A 19154-nucleotide genomic window follows, 5' to 3' on the forward strand; every position below is an offset into this window, starting at 1 on the left:
TTATTATAGATCCGGCACCCTTTTCTAGGTATATAATAGTTATATACCGGTTTTCCTACCATTCGCCCGCTAAGGTATACTTAATTGCTATACCTTTTAATCCGATTAAGTTATTAGAGGTAAGGTATATCCATGGTTTAAGCCACCCACGTAACACGCGCTCGAACAGGGTCGAGGCCAAACAAAGGAACCGGGGTGGGCCAACGGGATGTCTTCTGGAACCACTATCTTTCGGGGCTGGCTAAGATCTTAGACCTGAACGAGAAGCTCAGCGAGAGCGTTGGGTAAAAGGATACCCAGCGAGAATTACTTTACTTCCTAACCGACCATTGCCGCGGAAAACATCTTGATTCCTTTCCTTGATGCATTTTATTCTAGCTCGGGCTGCTTCTACTGAATCTATGATATGGAGGAAGGGACTTTGGCTCTAGCCGTTCTATCTCTAGGTTCTTTCCTGCTGTGGGCGCTTTCCCCTGACCATCTGGCGGCGCCTTACCTTGCGCTGTCGCCTCTGCTTTACTTCCTCTGATGACTGCAGAGTGACACCATGGACTTCCTGAACATGGCGTCGGAAGTGGTTAATATGCTTAAATTTGATGTCTCGATACTTGGGGTGCTCGCACCGTATCTTCTCACCCCTCCGCTCAGCTTGTTCACGTCTAACCAGATGCTAGCCATCGAAATAGTCGTTCATGATAGTTGGGCGGCAGTATGTAAATGTTCGCTTTTCACGTGAGAGTCGCTCATCACCGATGCAATCAGGGCATTGCGCAGTATGCAGGAGCAGAGGGAACCAATCAGGGCTGGGCAACGTTTCGTGTTCTATTTCGAGAGGCTCGGTCTTTATGGACAGGCAGGCTTTGGCCCTTTGCTGAATGCGATCACGCTTGGCCGTCTCTCTCTTGTCGCAGAGAGCCACCATGAGATTGACGGCCTTGATCTTGCGCTCGAAGATCTGATCTTCAGTCAAGCCGTCGGGCTGGCGGCAGAAAATCTCTGCCAATGCAGCGCGTTCGAAGATGGTGACATTGATATCGGGCTCTGCGTACTTGTTACGACCCAAGATGGGAACGGTATGAAGACGGAACATCACACATTCCGTGCCGACCAATAAGGTTATTCGCCACATGCGAGTCGAACGAGGTCGGTTCGACTCCGTTCGACCGACCAATAAGGTTGTCCGCCATATGCAAGTCGAACGAAGTCGGTTCGACTCTGTTCGACTCACAAAACCATGATCGACCAAGCAAATCAGAATAGTATATATAGCTTCACTCATTCCCACCTCCCTGTCTAGATAGCTCTCCAGCTTTCAATACAACTTGATTACTCAAGAATACTTCTTGATATTATCAGACGTGATTCGCCACCCTACGCTCAGTACGTTACGCCCCGTTGCAACTGCCAACATAAACCAAATCAGGTTACGGTTTACTACGTTGGGAACCTTGACCGTCACAGTACTCCACCTCCTCTTCCCCCCCGGGCCTGTCGGTCAATGTCCCAGGTGGGCCGGTTATAGAAGTAATATAATTTTTTAAAAATCTAAAAAAAAATACCTAGTAGATCTCTTTCTAGTTAAATATTTAAAAAAAAATACTGTTATTAAGTTTCTAGCTAATTTATAGCTATTTTTAAATACTTAAGGCTTATTATTTTTAAGTGCACAGTATCCCCTCAATTGTCGAAAGGCTCCCGAAAGTACCTTGCCCCACATGACCCCTATTACATGACAGGTACATGAGGGGAACCTAAAGATGCATCATTAACTATTCTTGCCAAAATCGTCATATAAATCATTTCAAAGTCATCTATGAGTTCTTAACTAATACCGGGCGAGGCCCTCAATGTATATGATGATAGCAGCTTCATCAGAGAAGATGACAGCCGGTCAGCAATAATAAGAAGAGGCCTGAATTAAAGAAGAAGAGGCATCAATCAATTTGGGGGTGTGAGCAGTGTGATGTCGCGATTTGTAACTCAAAATATTGTTGGGACATCTATCATGGGCTAATTTAGGTAGGGAATAATGTACCTTTCATTCTTGCATTTTAATTGGGCAGACATCCCTGGAGTGACCTGGCGGGAGCCTTTCGACAATTGAGGGGATAGGTGCGTCGCTCGCTTGTCTGCGCCGCTCGCTTATCATATCCCATCAGTGCCCACAAGGCTTCAAGCCGTATCTTGCCCCAGTGTTATATCGTTAGCCGTCAGCTACTTCTCCTGGTCGCATGACTGCTAAGGCCTTAACATCGCGATACTTCGTTCTCCAGCGGATGATAGAGAGTGACGAAGTATCACCGCCACTGAGGGCTCTGATTGGGCCTAACCCCCCTTTGTGACCTGCTTGCAGCCTTGTGGGCACTCATGGGATACGTTATCCCGTTTCAATAGGTATGGCCAACGTGGCCTTACATAACGGATGATAGTTGCACCACCGGTGGTGCACGAGTCACGTGAGGATACATGCACCATCGATGGTGCATGTATCGAGACCCACTTGTCAAAATTTAACCCGTTAAGTGTTCTAAACCACAATAATTCACTCTATAGGATAGGGAAAAATATGGGGCTAGGTTTATTCGATGCGTTTATCTTATTTTCTTGTATATGTTGTTTTTCCTCTGTTCTGAACAAATTTTGTACCCGGGACTCACGCGCTATCCCTAACCCCTATATTCCCATATGGGGACTTAGTGGGCTACTAGCCGAATGGCGGGGTCCACAAGGGCTTAGCGAAGGGCTTAGTGGGATCAAGGTAAGAACTAGAGTGGTGTATGTATTTTTTAGCTTTAGAGCCCTTTGGGCATGGCCTACCAGGCGCAATAGATTCTTATGTGTGTGTACAGTAATAGGAGGAGTAGGATTCTCTCCTCAGTTGCTCAGTCATTCAGCGCCGGCGTTCAGGTATCATTGCGGGGTAAGTTTAGGCATCAACCTGCACAGCCTCGTTATAAAGGAGGCTGGATTGACCTTAATAGGTGATTCTCTTTGGTTCCCTTTTCCTTCGAAAGTTGTATAAAGACTAGCTTCATTCCTCAAGGCTCTTTTTGGACAAATCGGCTCTGGTTTGCGTCCCCTGTATCATTCATCTGAGCCGAGGCTGAGCCCCGCCCGAGCTAATGATCACATGAGAACCGTCGAGTCTTATCGCTCACGAAATCGCTTTGTTTCGCAGCATGACACCTTCATCATGGCGGAAGAAATATTAAGCCTACTCCTAGACATCGCTGCCCTTCGACTACATTCCTGTTCATCCTGCCTCAAGCTGCTCATTCAAAACAACTCGCCGTCTGGCATTATAGCATGATTCCGTTATGAACAGGTCGCGAAGAACGCGTTATTGGGTTGTATTCTTTTCCAATCGCACGAGCGGAAACTCGACAACTTGGCCAAGCCCTGGTGTCGTGAATTCTATACGCTTGTCGTATGTGCGCATATTGACTATGCCGAAAACTTATTAATGAGTCTCGGCTGGAATTGGAGCCTTAGCCCAGATATTGGATAGGAAATTGATGATCTACTGCAGCCTTTTGTTCAAGATAGTATGAATGACATCTTTCCCCTGCCTGATAAAGACGGATCTCGTTCTGATCATGCTATAGATCATCCTGCTTCTAAGTTTATATGAGTTTTGCCCTTTAACCTATACCCCGGGTCGATAAATAGTTTTGCTTGGATAAAACGGTATTTCGACCGCTATCGGGAGAATCATTCGGTGTGTAATGAACGACTTAATGAGCATCGACGTAATTGTGCTATGCCCAAGAGACTACTGGATGTTGGCCGATTTGAGGAACCTATCATGCGCCTGTTCATAACTGATCCTATAACTGGGGAGAACTATGCCATTGCTAGTTATGCCTGGGGTATTGGCTCGAAAGCAAATGCCATTCACTAAGCCCAAATGACCAAGGCGAATGTAGGACTAAGAATGGAATATGGGTTGTAACTCGCGAGTCTGCCGAGGACCGTCTGGGACCTAATTGAAGTAACGCGAAGTATTGGCCACCGAAACCTTTGGATTGATGCTTTCTGCATAGTCTAAAATGATCCGGTCGAGCAACGGCATTAGTTGGATAGAATGGTCGAGTTTTATAAATGAGCTGACGTCCTTATCTCTGCTGTAAGTGCTTCGCATTGCGGTGAGGGATTCTTGTAACCTCGAAACGTTGACCAGTGCTATGGTGCTATCTACGAGTTACCTTTCAAATGGGAATTCCCTAATCGCAAGGTCGAAGGTTCTATGCTCCTGTGCGAAAAGACCCTGAACTATATTTTAGACGAGGACCCTCTACATATGCGGATTTGGACTTATTAAGAGCACCTCGTCTCGACGCGTGTCATTAGTTTTGGCACACGATAAATCAAATGGAAATGTTAGAAGGATGGCAATGTGGTCGACGGTGGTGATTACTTAATATTAGATGGTGACCTAGAGCATTACCTTGACGAAGCATTCTCGCTATCCCTATATTCTTCTGAGAATCTTGTGGAGATTAATTGGAGAGTTTAAGCCTGGATGAAAATCGTTGAGAAATACTTATTCCGCCATTATTCTCGTCCCTAAGATAGGCTACTAGCTTTCATTGAATCGATATCATATTTGGCGCCTTTCGTGGGTTGGCTAACGTCGGAATGTCTGGCGGGGATATGGAAAGCTGACGCCGCCCGATAACTTCTTTGGAAGAAGGAGAAACCCCTGAGTGCGGAAGAAAGTAACCCGGACCAAATCTCTGGACCTTTGTGGTCTTGGGCAACATTGCCGGGCGGAGTTGTCTATGACTTTGGCGTATAGCTCCGTGATTTGAACGATTCGTTTAAGATAATCGAATTTGTGGAGGAGCCTGAAACGCCACTCCGCCTTGTTACGGAAGGATATATCTAAGAAGCCTACTGGGAGGAGGAGTTCTTCGGGAATCTTATGAAATGTAAGCCCTTTAGATCGGTTGAGAATAGTCTACTCGTCGAGGTAGTATGGGACGTTGAAGTGCCGCCCTAGCCAATGTGGTTGCTCAATGTGGCGCCGAACTATCAACCATGCATGGATATGGGATTGGTTTTGGTGAGGGTAGCAGAGGATCTAGATCTTTTTGCACGGTGAGGCTTCTTTAGGGCGGTGGGCTCTGGCCTGTCGGGGCTGAATGGGCGATCCTTGGATAACCGGAGCACCCTTTACTCAGACCAACAAAAAGTGTGCCGCCATATTTCCATAGTCTAGTTCGTGTCGTGTTGCGGGTACTCTTACTGGTCGGACTTCGAGCAGCAGTGTGACGGTCGGTGTTCCCAACGTAGTAAACCGTAACCGAATTGGCTTATGCTGGCAGTTGCAACGGGGCGTAACGTACTGAGTGTAGGGTGGCGAATCACGTCTGATAATATCAAGAAGTATTCTTGAGTAATCAAGTTATATTGAAAAGCTGAGGTAGCGAGAGTGTCTGTCTAAGGAATGTTGTGTGGTTTTTTTATAGGCAGGGTCTGGGGAGCGTCTCACGATGCCCATCGTGAGATAGTGTTACATTCTCACTTGCCCGGAGTGAGAAAATGGGTCCCGCTCACTCGCACCGAGTGAGCGGAATACGTCGATCCGGGCCGTGACACCAAGGCCTGAGGAGTTCCTTGTCAAGTAAGAGGCTCACGGAGATTGTGATGATTCTGCCTTCCTTGATCTGCAGCTAGCAAGGTTGACTCAATGGAGTATTCTGTTGGAAAGGATGTGCGGCACCAAGATGACTGCAATTGTGTTGTTGTCCTTGTTGAGTTCAATCTGACTGTCTGAGGTCATCGCCACTTGTGATATACGCAGCTCCCCGTCCTTCTTGCCTAATTGGTCCAATTGCCTTCTTCGGGTTCCACGTGACCTTATTGCGTACATGGCCCAATTCAACACCAACCGTCACATCGGGCTACTAGTAAACGGTGAAGCGTCGTGCAGCCCAACTTGTCTCTATATTTTCGCCGCTAATATGCTAATAATCTCGGTGAGACCTTGTATGTCCGTCGCCTGCATATCATCGAGATCTATAAATCTACTAACCCCTACTTCCTCTTTAGCTCCGCTTGATTCGATAGACAGGCTAACAAGGTCTAGGCTATCACGAATAATCTCAATCAACCAACGCCATGATGCAGTATTCCCAGCGAGCTGGATAGAATCTAAAACGACCTCTCGAAGCGTTCGACGGTGACGGATCAGACATAATGCTATGTCCTCTCTGGCGCAGTCAATACAGGAAAGCATTAACTTCTCGAGTTTAGGGATATAAAGCTCCTTGCCTAGCTCCGAAAACCGTCCCATCTCATCTCGCTCCTCAAAGACGAGTTCAAGGTAGGAAAGCTCCGGCAAGAGCTTGATGAACCGAATCAGATCAGAGTCCCACTTGGAGGAAACCGGAACGTGTTGAGGAACATTTGGATCGAGTGAGATCTGTAGTCGACGCAGGCTGAAGGGAGGAGACTCTACTAAGATAGCAGAGGACGGCCCCATAAGCATGAAAGGACTGACCCGGTTCGAATTCATGAGCATTCCCTCGGGTCCAATGTTCAGTACCTCAACCTGGATTTTACTTGCTGCTACCGCTGTGAGAACCACATGGATGATGTGACGAACCAGCCGTGTGCTCTCTTTCGATTCGAATGTAAGGCCCCTTTGAGGCAAGATGCCGATGCTGCGCCTCAATCGATTTAGCCCCCAAGCCTGGATGCTACTGCTGATGTTGATATGCTTGCACCGCTTGAAATGCGCCATGGCCTGTGTCAGGCATTTAACATCGTAGCGTGATTGCATCACGTCTTCCTGGTCGTATAGGCGTTTGCGATACTCGCTTGCATTGAGTCGCCTCAGTCGATCCCTTTCAGTATCACCATCACCATCGTCGTCGTCAGCGTCGTCAGCGTCGTCAGAGTCACTGGAATCCCCCTCTCCATTGTTGATCTGCCACCTGTCATACCACTCGTCATAGTCTATGCCCAACTCAGCCGGGGTAATCTTCCCCCGGAGGCTTTTCATCATGTTTTCATATTCGCTATACGGTGGCTCGATCTCTCGGACCTCGTCGAGGGGCAGTAGATGGCTGGTGCAGATCTCGAGCTCCTCGACGGACTGACTAAGAGCATGGTGCGTTGCGATACTCTCGAGACACTGCAGACTTCTTCGTTCAAGCATTACCACGCGCTTCTTAAAGAAGGACTTGGTGAAGAGATGTGCTGTCTTTGCGTTGATCCCCTTGCATGTTCGACGGAGGGAAAGCCAGTCTCTGGGTCGAAGTTCTGTGAAAATGATAGTAGCGACTTCGATCGGAAGATGGGGTAAAGTAGCCATGAGGATGTGATGCGAACTGAGGCGAATGGAAGTTGTATAGACGAGAGAGCAAGCGAGCGCCTGATTATTTTCGGTAAGAAATCTGGAACCTGACCCCCGCCTTTTGTTACGGCCTAAAGCCATGATAGGCGGTAAAACCCGGCAGAGCCCCATTACGTCGCACGAGCAGGTCTGATGCGTCAGTCAAGCCGACGAATCAGGAGAGGAGCGCCGGAGCGGCCTGGAGCGGCAGACCAAACTGACATCGCTCCCAGCGCTCTCAGTGCTCCAAGGAAGCATCACGAAGTATATAGGATACACTCGTTGCACTATCTTATGCAATAGCTACCTCAGCTATCAATACAACTTGGTTACACTCAATACCCTTGAGCACATTACCAGACGTAACAAGCGGATTATTCAGCCCACGCGACTCTACACCCCGTGATGCGCCTTGTGTACGAAGCCATCGGGTCAGTCGAAATTGCCCTTTTGAGTTTCGCGGTCAGTACGCTAGCCTATTTTGGACTTAGAACTCAAAATCTCTGGCCAACCAGAATTTAGCGGTCACACACTAACTTCATTTGATTTTCGCGGTCACGCACTAGCCTAATCAGGATTTCGCGGTCAACTCAGGGGCAAGCTCATCTCATCAAGCTATAGGAACTTCAAGACGGTCTAAGTCAATCATTGTAATACTGCTTCTTAATCACTATGCCCGAAGCACCCAAGAAGCGTGGGCGACCTCGAGAGTATAATCCACCACAGGAGAAAGCAAGGCAAGATGTCATTGCTAAATGCGCTCAACGACGGCTTCGGAGCTCCTCGGTGCATGGAGATATCCGATTTCAAGTCTATGTCCCCCAACCGATAAAAGCTTTGCGGCCTCCATTCTCGCTGCAACGTCACACAGAGTCGACAAGCTGCCTCAATGTCCTCGCAAACGCCGCTAGCTGGTCAGATCGAACTGAGACGCCACCTCCACCAGCTTTGAACCATGTTATAAGCAACATCATTGTGGCCGGAAATGGATCGCATCTATAACCAACAGAAGAGTCTGTGTTGGTACAACCGTGTCTGCAGAATCTACGCAATGCGCAGAGCCACACGGAACAATTGAGATAGGCTCAAATTCGCCTAGCCCGTTAGGAGAGGCGATGCTGAGATCATGCGCGATGGGACCATATGGTGACCAGCATCACTCTACCGGAGATGATGACATCTGCGAAACTTCGGATTTACAGTTGCATAATGCTACTATATCGGGTTCCTCAGAGAGAGAAAGCACATTGAGCTTCTTGCCTAAGAGAATAAGTTCCCTTCCTAACCCTGATGCGCACGAAGCAATTGAAAACGAAGCGGGTAGAATACGGGAAGATGAGAATGCAACCTATTAAGAAGAAGGTATTAGCAATGGGCTGTTGTCCGACGCCGAGTCTCAGTCAGAAGACACTTTTGAAATAGAATCCAGCTCTGAGTTGGATGTCTTAGATGCTGAAAGTGAGATAGATATCGACGACACTAGTGTTCCTTCTGAGTCGGATCTCTACTTGGCAAAAGGCTTCTTAGGAAGGAACTGGGGGCATTTATGCAATTGCCAAGAAGAAGAAGAAGAAGAAGAAAATGTCAGCGGTTACTGTTACGGATATGAATCCCCGAAAGACTTCACGGCCTGCGACAAGGAATGTGGATATTGCGGACGCTGTGATCAGTAGTGCGAGTAATGCAAATGCGTGACAAAGGTGCCTTTCATGTCCCCAATGGGGAGGATTGCAAGCGCCGGGATATAGAAGTCGATTTCTTTTCTGTTTATAAAGGCGAGGCGATGAATGGTATATCTCCATATTTGAAGACTTACTCCTCAGTTAGGGGCGCATCCGTAAGCATCACGGCTTCAATTCAACCCTAAATTCTCAAAGGCCCTAAACATCTCTTCTGACGTCGAGCCTTTGGTGTTGTTCTGGAGCGTTTCATGGCAGTTGTTTGTAAGAATTTTGTTCACATTGTTTGCGATGTTCCTTAGTAGCCTTGCTTGACCTAAAACTCTGCCTTTGTGCGCTTGATGTCGAGCCCTGTCATCGTCGACAGGGATCAAACGCGCAGTACCACCCCTTCCTGCGCTCTTACGTTCTTGGCGTTCGAGTGTTGAAAAATTAACCTACATTTTTGCTTGAACCTAACAATAGAATTCTCGGCATTATCCTAGCAAGCCTACGGAGAATAATCAAGATGCGCCTCGCAGGTCTTAGCCTAAACGCAGAAGCACCCCTTGATACCAAACGTGTCAGACAATTGGCTCCACAGGGATCATTGATGCACCAGTCAATTGATGAGAATTATCTAAAGAACAAAAGAAATCGAACAGCCATGTGTTCGGGCACAGCTATTTAAGCTCATGTCGTTAGGATTATGCGACAGGCCAGATGTGAAACCGGATAGTTACATCCGGTCACACGAATGTTATGCGACACTATGTCATTCTGCTGTAGCCTCTGAATGTTTTTCTTGCCAGTTGGAATAAGACCCGCAGCCTCACCTTGCATCAGTCCGACTTGGAAGCACACTCCAACGTGGACATCTGCAGTTCCCTGCGTACAGAGAACGACCTAAAGCCCCGAGTCGTGAAGTTTACCCTAGCCAAAACCGTTTCTTAGTGCTTTCCAAGTCGCCACATCCAATTCCGCCGCCTCGACCTTCAATCATTTGCAATTTGCCTGCCTTGTCCCGGCTCCAGCAGCGAACCGGTTCAAAGAGACCGACGCGTTCGTAATGGCCGCCAACCTTTTCCAGAAGCATTGCTCTTCCAAACATACTACCTTGACCGCCTCTATATGACGATGGGAGAAAGCCCATGAAGGTGTGATTATAAGAAGAGGCCAAGGACATATCATGAAATTCGAGCCTTGAGTAAACGGTTCCTCGTGAGCCCATAGCGAAGCTGACGTGGATTCCATCTTCAGGCTTCATTGCTGAGGATGATTTCTTCTTCGCAAAGGAGGCCTTCTCTCCCAGAGTGAAGTGCAAATCCGCAATACCGACGACAATTGTCCATCCCTCAATCTGGATAATGCTAGAGTAAACATCCTGTAATGCACACATCCGAGGCTGGAAGTCGATCTCGTCAAGACTGAAAGTATTCTCGCAATTATCCTCAAGACAAACGCGGACATCCGCAAAGCAGCCTTTCCCCATATTGGCCCATGGCAACTGGCCTGCCACGGGTCCCTCCCATCCAGCCCACGACCAGCTCGGGAAGCCTGTCCCTGTTCGCACAAGGCCCCGTGATGTCCCAGATGATGAGTGCCAGAAGAGACTGATAGCAAAGCGTGCTGACATCGACCTAGTGATCTTCATTCGGCCACTACCGCGTGACAGGTTGTTGTCGGTCAAGAAAATTGGAATGTCCCAAAAATTATAGACGGGTTTCTTGGCTTTTTTGAAAGCATTAAGGACTCCTTGAAAAGCATTGAGGGCATCTTTGCGGTAGGTGAGCTCTCTCAAGGAGTAATCGGCAACGTATTGCATGTATTCCGCGGGATCTAATCCGGGCGTTTTTGCCGATAAAGCACCCAGATCGTAAGCCAAACTGTCGAACTTTTGCTTGTTTCTGGTATGCATGAGATCTAAAGGAAGATCCAGCACCTCGGTGCAGTGCATACCGTTACATTCGAAGAGCACTTGGGCTTCAGTAAAAATTAGGCGTCTTGTGGACAGCACACTTTCTTGAAACGTCCATCCTCGGGTGTGCCATTTGGATTTCTGGACGGTGCACCTTGCAGCCGGTAAGGTGGAGATAAGGCCTTTATTTCGAACCATGAATCTTTGCTGTCGTACTCTTGGAGTCCCATTGATCCCAGGTAATCCATGGTCCGGACCGTTACCTGCAGCCGCAATGATTGTCAAAGCAGAGTTTGCGTATATCAAATCCATCTGACTGATTTGGTGACGCTTGTCGTTGTCGTCTGACTGGTCGATGCAAACTCTGTCAACCCAGAGATACTGCAAGCCGAGGCTCTGGGTCACCGTGATACTATCTTCAATGACTTTCTCGAAGCGGCGCCGGTTGTTCTTGGGAGGCATTGCCGGATTCAGAGAGGATCCAGAAACGTTGGGCTTTCCCCACACATAGGACAAAGCCACATAGCGACATCCTTCGGGCGCGTCGACTATTTCGCGGCTGCGGCAATCGATGGCGCGGAAACAGCGAAGCTCTGAAAATGTCCTGCGAGAACAGCGAGTCCGGTGATGGTCGGCACAGTAGGACATCCAGGTACTTGCAAGACTGAAATCGAAGACCTGTGGCTTGAGTGTGCGGACTTGACAGGTGGTCTGAGTGTCGATTGATGACTCTAGACTCAGGTAGCCCGTCTCGCACAAGGTGCTTCGCATTTCCCACTGAAGCTTTTGAGTGGTTGACTCTGATGGGGCGACGGCCAGGACGTTAGTTTCTTGAACATCTTCCCCCCCTCTCATGAATCCAGTAAAAGCCCAGCTGGCACTAAAGACCCGTAGATGATACAATCCAGTCCTCAACAACGACTCTGTGGATTCTCCAAGATGTAGTGCGGGAGTGAGATTGCGTGGAGCGAAGCTCGCAAAGATGTGACACATTTGGCAAGATGATGCCTCCAGGGCCGCAATCGGGCCTAGATTCATGACGAATGAGCTTCTGTCGATCTTCCGCTTGAAGACTTCGTCGAGATCAATCCCTGAGCACCGTCTACACAGCTCACCATCGTTAGGTGGAGCAGACGAGGCCGACTGGCTATCATTGCCGTAGAGCTCGTCGATTGTCCGTTTTCGACCAGTCCCAATTAAATTATTATCCATGGCGCGGGACGAATTGCAAAAAGTAGAAACAGAGATGGGGGCCAGGAAATGACGGGAGAGAGAGCTCGCGTCGTCGAGTACAGCGTTATTTCTCAATTTGCAGCTTGCACAGCCTCTGGCAAGGCAGATCTCATATGCTTATCAGCTGATCAACGTGAACGCTCAAGTCACGTGCACTCCACAGATTTCATCCAATCATATACACCTCACCCGGGAGGCCTCGCCCGAGCCATTCTCGCATGAGTCCCCTACCATTCTCCATCGATATTTGGGACCTCCCAGAACACAAACAATGACTACTTCGAATAGAATAATACTGATAACGGTCCCAACCGAGCGTTGGTCAAGGCCCCACCAGCCAACCGGTAGTTTATTGAAGTTATGTTTTTTCAGAAGGTCGCCATTTTTAAGGTGTAATCGCGGACACGCTGTCGTGATCTGAGCCCCACTTGCCGCCTGGCCTCATTACTCCGTACCACAGAGAGTGATCCACAATAATGATCCACAAGACGACCTGTCAGGCTGCAATAAGGACGGTATAGTCTCCCCTCCCAGATCCAATGTCTCGTCAGGATGCATGTCTTTGATCTCTGACCACCGCTCGGGCCTCCTTCCAACATAGCACGACCGATCACGCGCCGCCGCAACCCCAGTAAGCCACCTCAACTCGACCAAAGCAAGGTGCAGTTCGGACGGTAAAGTGCATGACTGTTTTGGTATGCTGCAGGTTTGAGCATCAGGCAGCGATGGGTCAATGCATTTCTGGGATCGTTGGCTGAGAAAACACCGCCACCTGCCGGTTTTATCTGCCTTGGCTGCTGCCAGTAGACAAGCAACTCATGGATCTTCGTATTGTGTGAGGCAAGACAGCAAGCTCGGTCACAACCAACATCTGCAATGCAGCAGCAAGTTTTTCCTGAGGGCGAATAGAACACAGATCATCTAGTCGGCTCTAAGCGATCTGCACGGGGCGGGCCGGCCTGCCTACTACGACTTGATGCTGACAGGGTATGTGGGGAAAGCGACACTGCTGCAACCTTTCGTGTCACCTCTCAGCTGAATCAGCTGAGGCAAGATACCACGGCGATTACCCGAAGATCTCGAGAAATCTGGGCATTCTAGCTCCTCCACTCTTCCACTCTTAACCGCTAAACTGTCAAAATACCGTGAATTGATTGGTCCGTACGGCATTTGTGGCGACACTACAGTGCCCGGATTTCTCGAGATCCTACGGTATTCCCAATCCTTTGCGGCTGAGTCGACAGTTTCTCCCTCACTGCCCCATCACGATTTCGTACGACGTAGTATACCCACACCAGCCAGTGACACTCCAAGCTGAACACCCCCACACTCGCCCGCCGATCAAGTGCAACCGAAGGTCCGATACCCATGTGCTCACGTCCGCCCTGCTCGTAAGATTGGACCCCTGCGACAGAGCTGTTGTGGCTGCAGCCAAACAAGCCGTCAATGGGGTATTCGACAAGGGTTCGCATTAAAACTAAAAAGGGCAATAGATCGACGTAGTTTTCTCTTTCCCCGGAGAGGAGATAACATAGATCACCTCATCAAGGTCCATACTCCCTGAGCTTTGAAAGCTGGCTGAAGGGAACTTGAGTGACGGTACGATTGTGAGGGCAATGACCTCCAAACTAAGGCATCATCCGGTACTTTCTATTTCATTTTAAAAATCGAGCCGATCAAGCTGTTTCCTATTTACGGCGACAGGGAATCAGGGCAGGGGGCATGGAAGCTGGGACTGGGGAAATGCATGGGCCAAGCTTTCTTGTAGCCGGACCCAGAAAAAGTGGTGTTGGGTGCCCAATACCAGTGGGAGTTGATACAGTAGGGTTGTGGGCTGAGTCAGCAGTCGTTGGCTCGGAGACGTCATCGCCGATAAGATAACAACATCGTTTTCCCACCATCAACCACTGCAGAGCGACAACAGCATTGACACGAAAAGACCCAGCAACGAACCCGCGACAATGCGACAACATGAAAACTGAAGACATCACCAATTGGCTATCCCAGCTTGAACCCTTAGCAGGCAGTGGGTCGACTGCCCTCTATCCAAAGCCGACCGACAACAATCAGCATCAACCTCCATCACCGCCCGAATCGCGAAAAAGACGCCAGACGATGACCGACGACTCGCATCCGACGCCTAAGAGGCAACGAGTGGAAGATAACGCCAGCGACGTCGATGATACACCGAGAGCAAGCAGCAGTCGGAGGGGACGGGGATATCTCCAGACGGCATCACCAACAACTTCCCTACCGGCCCCTTCAGAGTCGCAATCAGGACAATCACAAACATCCGGCCGATCCTCGCCTCTGAAACAAATTTCCTCTATGGAACTATACTCCGATGGCTTCGAGACGCGGGTGCTATCCTTGACGACTCCGACCTTGCCCCCCGTGCTGTCTCAACTGCTCATGGAGCTCGAGAACTGTAGCAACGGCGTTGGCGTAATATCAAGCGATCTGCAGGAGGAAATCAAAGAACAAGCCAAACGAGACCTCAGCCTTCATGTTTTTCTCGATTATATGTTTGCAGCCCCTGCAGATCGTGATCAACTCGGACCAACCCCTTCGCTCGATGACGTTGCTTACCTGGTCGAAGAGGCTGCAGAGTGCCAGGCCACAACGCAGTCCGAGTCAGGGTGGAACATGATGGTCCATCATCCTCTCTTATACAAAGCCATCTACGGTTGTCGAAGGCGGAACCAAATAGTAGGCTTCGCCCCTTGCACGACCGCAAAGATCATCAGAGAATACCTTCCTACAACTTCCCAAGCGAAGATGGTCGACTTTTGCATCTACCTTATGCCAGAAACAGAACAAATTGCTCTCAATGCTACCAAGAGTCTCCGCCGAGCGCTGCCCTGTAATGTGATCAACCATACTGACATCGTTTCTCTCCGCAACCGGCCCATCGCCGTCAGCATCGAAACTAAGAGACGAGGCGGCGTTCAGCCAGCGACGGCGGAGTTACAATTAGGCACATGGCACGCTGCGCAATGGAAATTCCTCGAGGATCTCGTCGCTCGATCTGGCGGTTCATTCGACGGACTACCGTTTCTACCGGCTATTATCGTGGAGGGACATCATTGGAGCTTTGCAGCTACGACGAGGGAGGGGCAGCAAACTGTGCTGTGGCTGGAGAAAGAGTTCGGGTCTACGAGTAGTCTTTTGGGTGTGTATAAGGCAGTATGGGGGTTGCAGCGTCTGGCTCAGTGGGCGAGGGAGGTTTACTGGCCATGGTTTAGGAGGAATGCTTTGGGTATCCTGGAAGGATGAAGGCTGGGGCTTTGTATGTTCGTATAAGGTGTCTATGCAAATGGAGGACCGGGTCTTGGATAAGTAATGGAAGATACGCTGGCGTTAGGGAATTCTAGTTGGTGAATAAATTATTTGGATGTCTCGCCCTGGAGGTTAATTTTCTTTTGCCTTTCGCCGTTCTCAATCGAACCCGGTAACATTCAACTCGAGTTATGCCTATCCTTTACTTAGTCCACAGATTCTCCTCATCTATCAATATTCGCAAGCAGGTTAGTATTCACATGCGTGGTTTGTGATAAAGCGCCGATGTATCTAGGATCGTTATGGATTCCAATTCTCACGGTTACAATGCGTTGCATTTAAACTGACACAATCCTGATCCATCCTCATCACCCTCATCGCCACCACAACCTTTGAGATATAATTGCGCATTAAATAAAGCTTCAATAAAGGCATAAGCTATACCAATTTGAAGTCAAAAGAGCGTAGATCTTATTCATTCATCTCAATATTTCTTATACCAGCCGTATGCGTCAATCATAGCCTGCACACGCCTTGGTAGCGATTCAGTCAGGTTCACAAAAACCTTAACTTCAAGGTTATCCGAAACCTCGATCGCAGCTTCGATAAGAAGCCTTTTTGAGGCTTCGTTTTTCGGCATTTCTGCAAGGTGAGGATACCATCCTTGACCCGTTTTTTTTTTTTTTTTTTTTTTTTGTTGAGTATGGCCCAGAGGTTCTCGATAGTGTTAAGGTCCGGCGACCAAGGAGGCTATTCAGGAGGAACAATACCTCGCTCACTTAACCAGTAATATAGCCTATCTTGCGTAATATAAGCCCGAGATGTAGGTCCGTTATCGTGTTAAAATATGCCATGCCTCTGTAAAAGTCGCGGTAAGTTCTCTCTCAAGCAGTCACGAATGACACGGCCTGTGACTCCTCCACGCCCGGACTTAGGTTCTCCTTGTAAGGATACTGAATTGCTAGCCCTGTTGGAGCAGAAGCCGCCGAAGAACATCTATGTATGCCTCTTCTTTTGATTTCGCCCTTGAACATCCTTTCGGCGCAGCCTTTCCTTCTATGAACGGTCAGAATGTGGTTAAAATTAGATGCTTTTACTCACTGGCCTATCCTCTTCTTTGACCCTCACCACGGGCGATGGAAGTCTCGCCTGAGAACCACCAATGCCGCCATAAATTGACGTCTTCATCGACAACACCGCTCAAAATCAATATTTGCACTTGACTTTCCCGTTCCCAGCAGCATCTCATCTCAATTGTCCAAAAAGCTGCCATAGCCAACCTCGTTCCACAAGGCTCTTACGCGCAAATGTTGATGACTTTGCCTCTCCTGTGTCGGGCGACCTGTACTTACACCTGCTCGCTTTTGATTGGCCAGACCATCGCCAAGAAATTAATCCTTGCAAGGGACGATTGATGAAACAAAGCTTGGGTAAAGGACGAATGGAATACAGGAATATGAGGAGTAGTAGAAGTAGTAGTAGAGGGAGCTCTAGAGACGCGATGCGTGCACGGGCTAGATTCGATGTAATTTAATGAAATACAAGATGCGACGCGTGCACGGACGACCCAGCAACGTGCACGGACCAGTTTCTGTGTAATTGAACGAATTACCAGCACGACTGCGTACAGTAGGTCTGGACCCTCCCCTGGCCCGTCTGCCACCTCGATGCCGCAACCTTATCTTAGCGGCGCCACCCTCGGAAGATATGCCATTCGAGAGCACAGATAGGTTTAAGAATGCTTAGGCACTCCCATGAGCCCAACTAGGAATATAAGCACATAAGGGATGGCTCTAGCCGCTTTGCGGCGCTCCTCCTTATTAAGACCTTCCGTATATACTAAGCCTAGATATTCTTATATCCCCGCATTACTTATGCGATAGCATTACTAATAATATCTATTATTAAGGGCAAGCTTTTATCTATAATCTTTTATCCTAGGTTTAGTAGTATATATAATGTCTTAAAAATATTATTAATATTAATACTTTTAAGGGTTCCCTAGCTATATCTATCGCCAAGGAGCTATATAACTATGCCTAAGCTATATCTATAGGCCTAATGCTCCCTTTATGTAGCTATATCTCTAAATAGTATATATTATAGCTAGAGTTTAAGATTTTTAAGGGATTTTTTCCCTTATTATTACTTCTATATAATAGATTTAATACTCTAGAGAATCGCTATATAGATATTATTAATTAGAGGTATAATAGTTTATAAAGGATTTTAAGTTAAGGTAGGCTAAGTATTACCGTTGCTATCTTAAGCTAACTATAAAAGATAAAATATATAGATAAGAAACCTATATTTAACTCTATGGGAGTAGTACTATATTTATATAATTGATCCTATAGAAATACTCCTATAGGATATAATTCCTTATACCTCGCTTATGCCTACCTGACTACGGGATATAGCTAAATAGCTCTTATATAGAGCTATACTAATATTTCTTTAGCTTACTTAGCTTTAGTTAATAATACTAGCGAGGATTAATATTTTTAATAAGGTAATAGAGAATATTTATAAAAGCGAAGGGGCTATTATAAGTTTAGGAGGTATCCTATCTAAACTATTACCTTTAACTTTTTATCTTCTCTTATTATAATAATAAGATATTAGGTAATTATTTTCTTCTCGCGGCTATAATTACTATTTCTTTCCTTCCTAGTCTTATATATATAGCATTAATACCTATAGTTAAATATTATAAGGATAATTTAATTACTATTAATATAAAGCATATTAATAATAATAATAATATATTAGGCAAGAGAAATATTATTCTTTAAGACTTTATTAAGTATAGCAATAAAAAAAAAGATATTATTATAGCATAGGAATTTATACTTTTAATAGGCGCCTTAATTAAAGATAAGATAGATTTTAATAAGCTAGTATATACTATTAGATCATATTAATACTACCTAGGAGCTATTACTAATTATAACCAAGGTTACTAAGGATTATCTTAGAGATTTATTACGGAATAAAGGCAACTAGGATACTATTAAGAGTTAGATTATTATCCTAAGTTAAAACCTATCTATATACTTATTCTTGCTAGAACTTATCTAGTCTATTATAACCTAGCGTCTAGGCAGGGGTATCCTTAATTAAAAGTTATAAATATAATATAATAATATTAACCGCAAAATCGCAGCAATAAGCGCGATATTTCCTTAGGGATATCCTATAAACCTAGGTATATATAAGGATAAAGACTAATATTACAAATATATATATATACCCTAGATATTTTATGCCTAAGTTACTTATTTAATTACTTTATAGGCAAGAGCGCATACTAGAAATATTAGTAATTTAATAGCGGCTAAGTATATAATGTAATAGCATATATATAAGGAAGGGGTAATAATAAAAATATTAGCTATATTAACTTATGCCCTAATTAATTTAAATTAAAAACCTATAATAATATAGCTTCCGCGTATTTAATCTATCCAGATCTTAACTATAAGTATAATATTATTAACTACTTATATAAAGGTAAGTTACTACTCCTTACCTCTATCTACTAGAGTGCTATCTAATCTATATATAAAGTAAGCCTTAGTATATAAACTCTTTTATATTAATGCTAACTAGAAGTAATATATCCCTAGATATAGCTATATTAGGGATATATAAATCTAAATCTTAGTTTAAGATAAGTATTATAATAAAAGAAATACTTATAAAGTATATGCTAAGTTAATAA

At 46.5% G+C, this 19154-nt stretch overlaps 3 protein-coding genes across 3 annotated transcripts; 1 reads left to right on the plus strand and 2 right to left on the minus strand.

Annotated features, from left to right (window-relative positions):
* Window positions 1-670: 670 nt before the first annotated feature.
* Window positions 671-1129, minus strand: NCS54_01499300 (Hypothetical protein; the record flags this gene model as incomplete). The annotated part of the gene is made up of 1 exon (XM_053160108.1): window positions 671-1129. One exon carries the CDS (start codon window positions 1127-1129, stop codon window positions 671-673), a length of 459 nt encoding a protein of 152 aa, XP_053016083.1.
* Window positions 1130-5947: 4818 nt separating this feature from the next.
* NCS54_01499400 (F-box domain-containing protein) lies at window positions 5948-7321 on the minus strand (the record flags this gene model as incomplete). The annotated part of the gene is made up of 1 exon (XM_053160109.1): window positions 5948-7321. The coding sequence occupies one exon, from the start codon at window positions 7319-7321 to the stop codon at window positions 5948-5950; it is 1374 nt and encodes a 457-aa protein (XP_053016084.1).
* A 6801-nt stretch (window positions 7322-14122) lies between these two features.
* NCS54_01499500 (Methyltransferase type 11) lies at window positions 14123-15427 on the plus strand (the record flags this gene model as incomplete). The annotated part of the gene is made up of 1 exon (XM_053160110.1): window positions 14123-15427. One exon carries the CDS (start codon window positions 14123-14125, stop codon window positions 15425-15427), a length of 1305 nt encoding a protein of 434 aa, XP_053016085.1.
* Window positions 15428-19154: the final 3727 nt, after the last annotated feature.

This window comes from Fusarium falciforme, chromosome 14 (genome assembly GCF_026873545.1).
Source record: "Fusarium falciforme chromosome 14, complete sequence".
NCBI classification, from domain to species: domain Eukaryota; kingdom Fungi; phylum Ascomycota; class Sordariomycetes; order Hypocreales; family Nectriaceae; genus Fusarium; species Fusarium falciforme.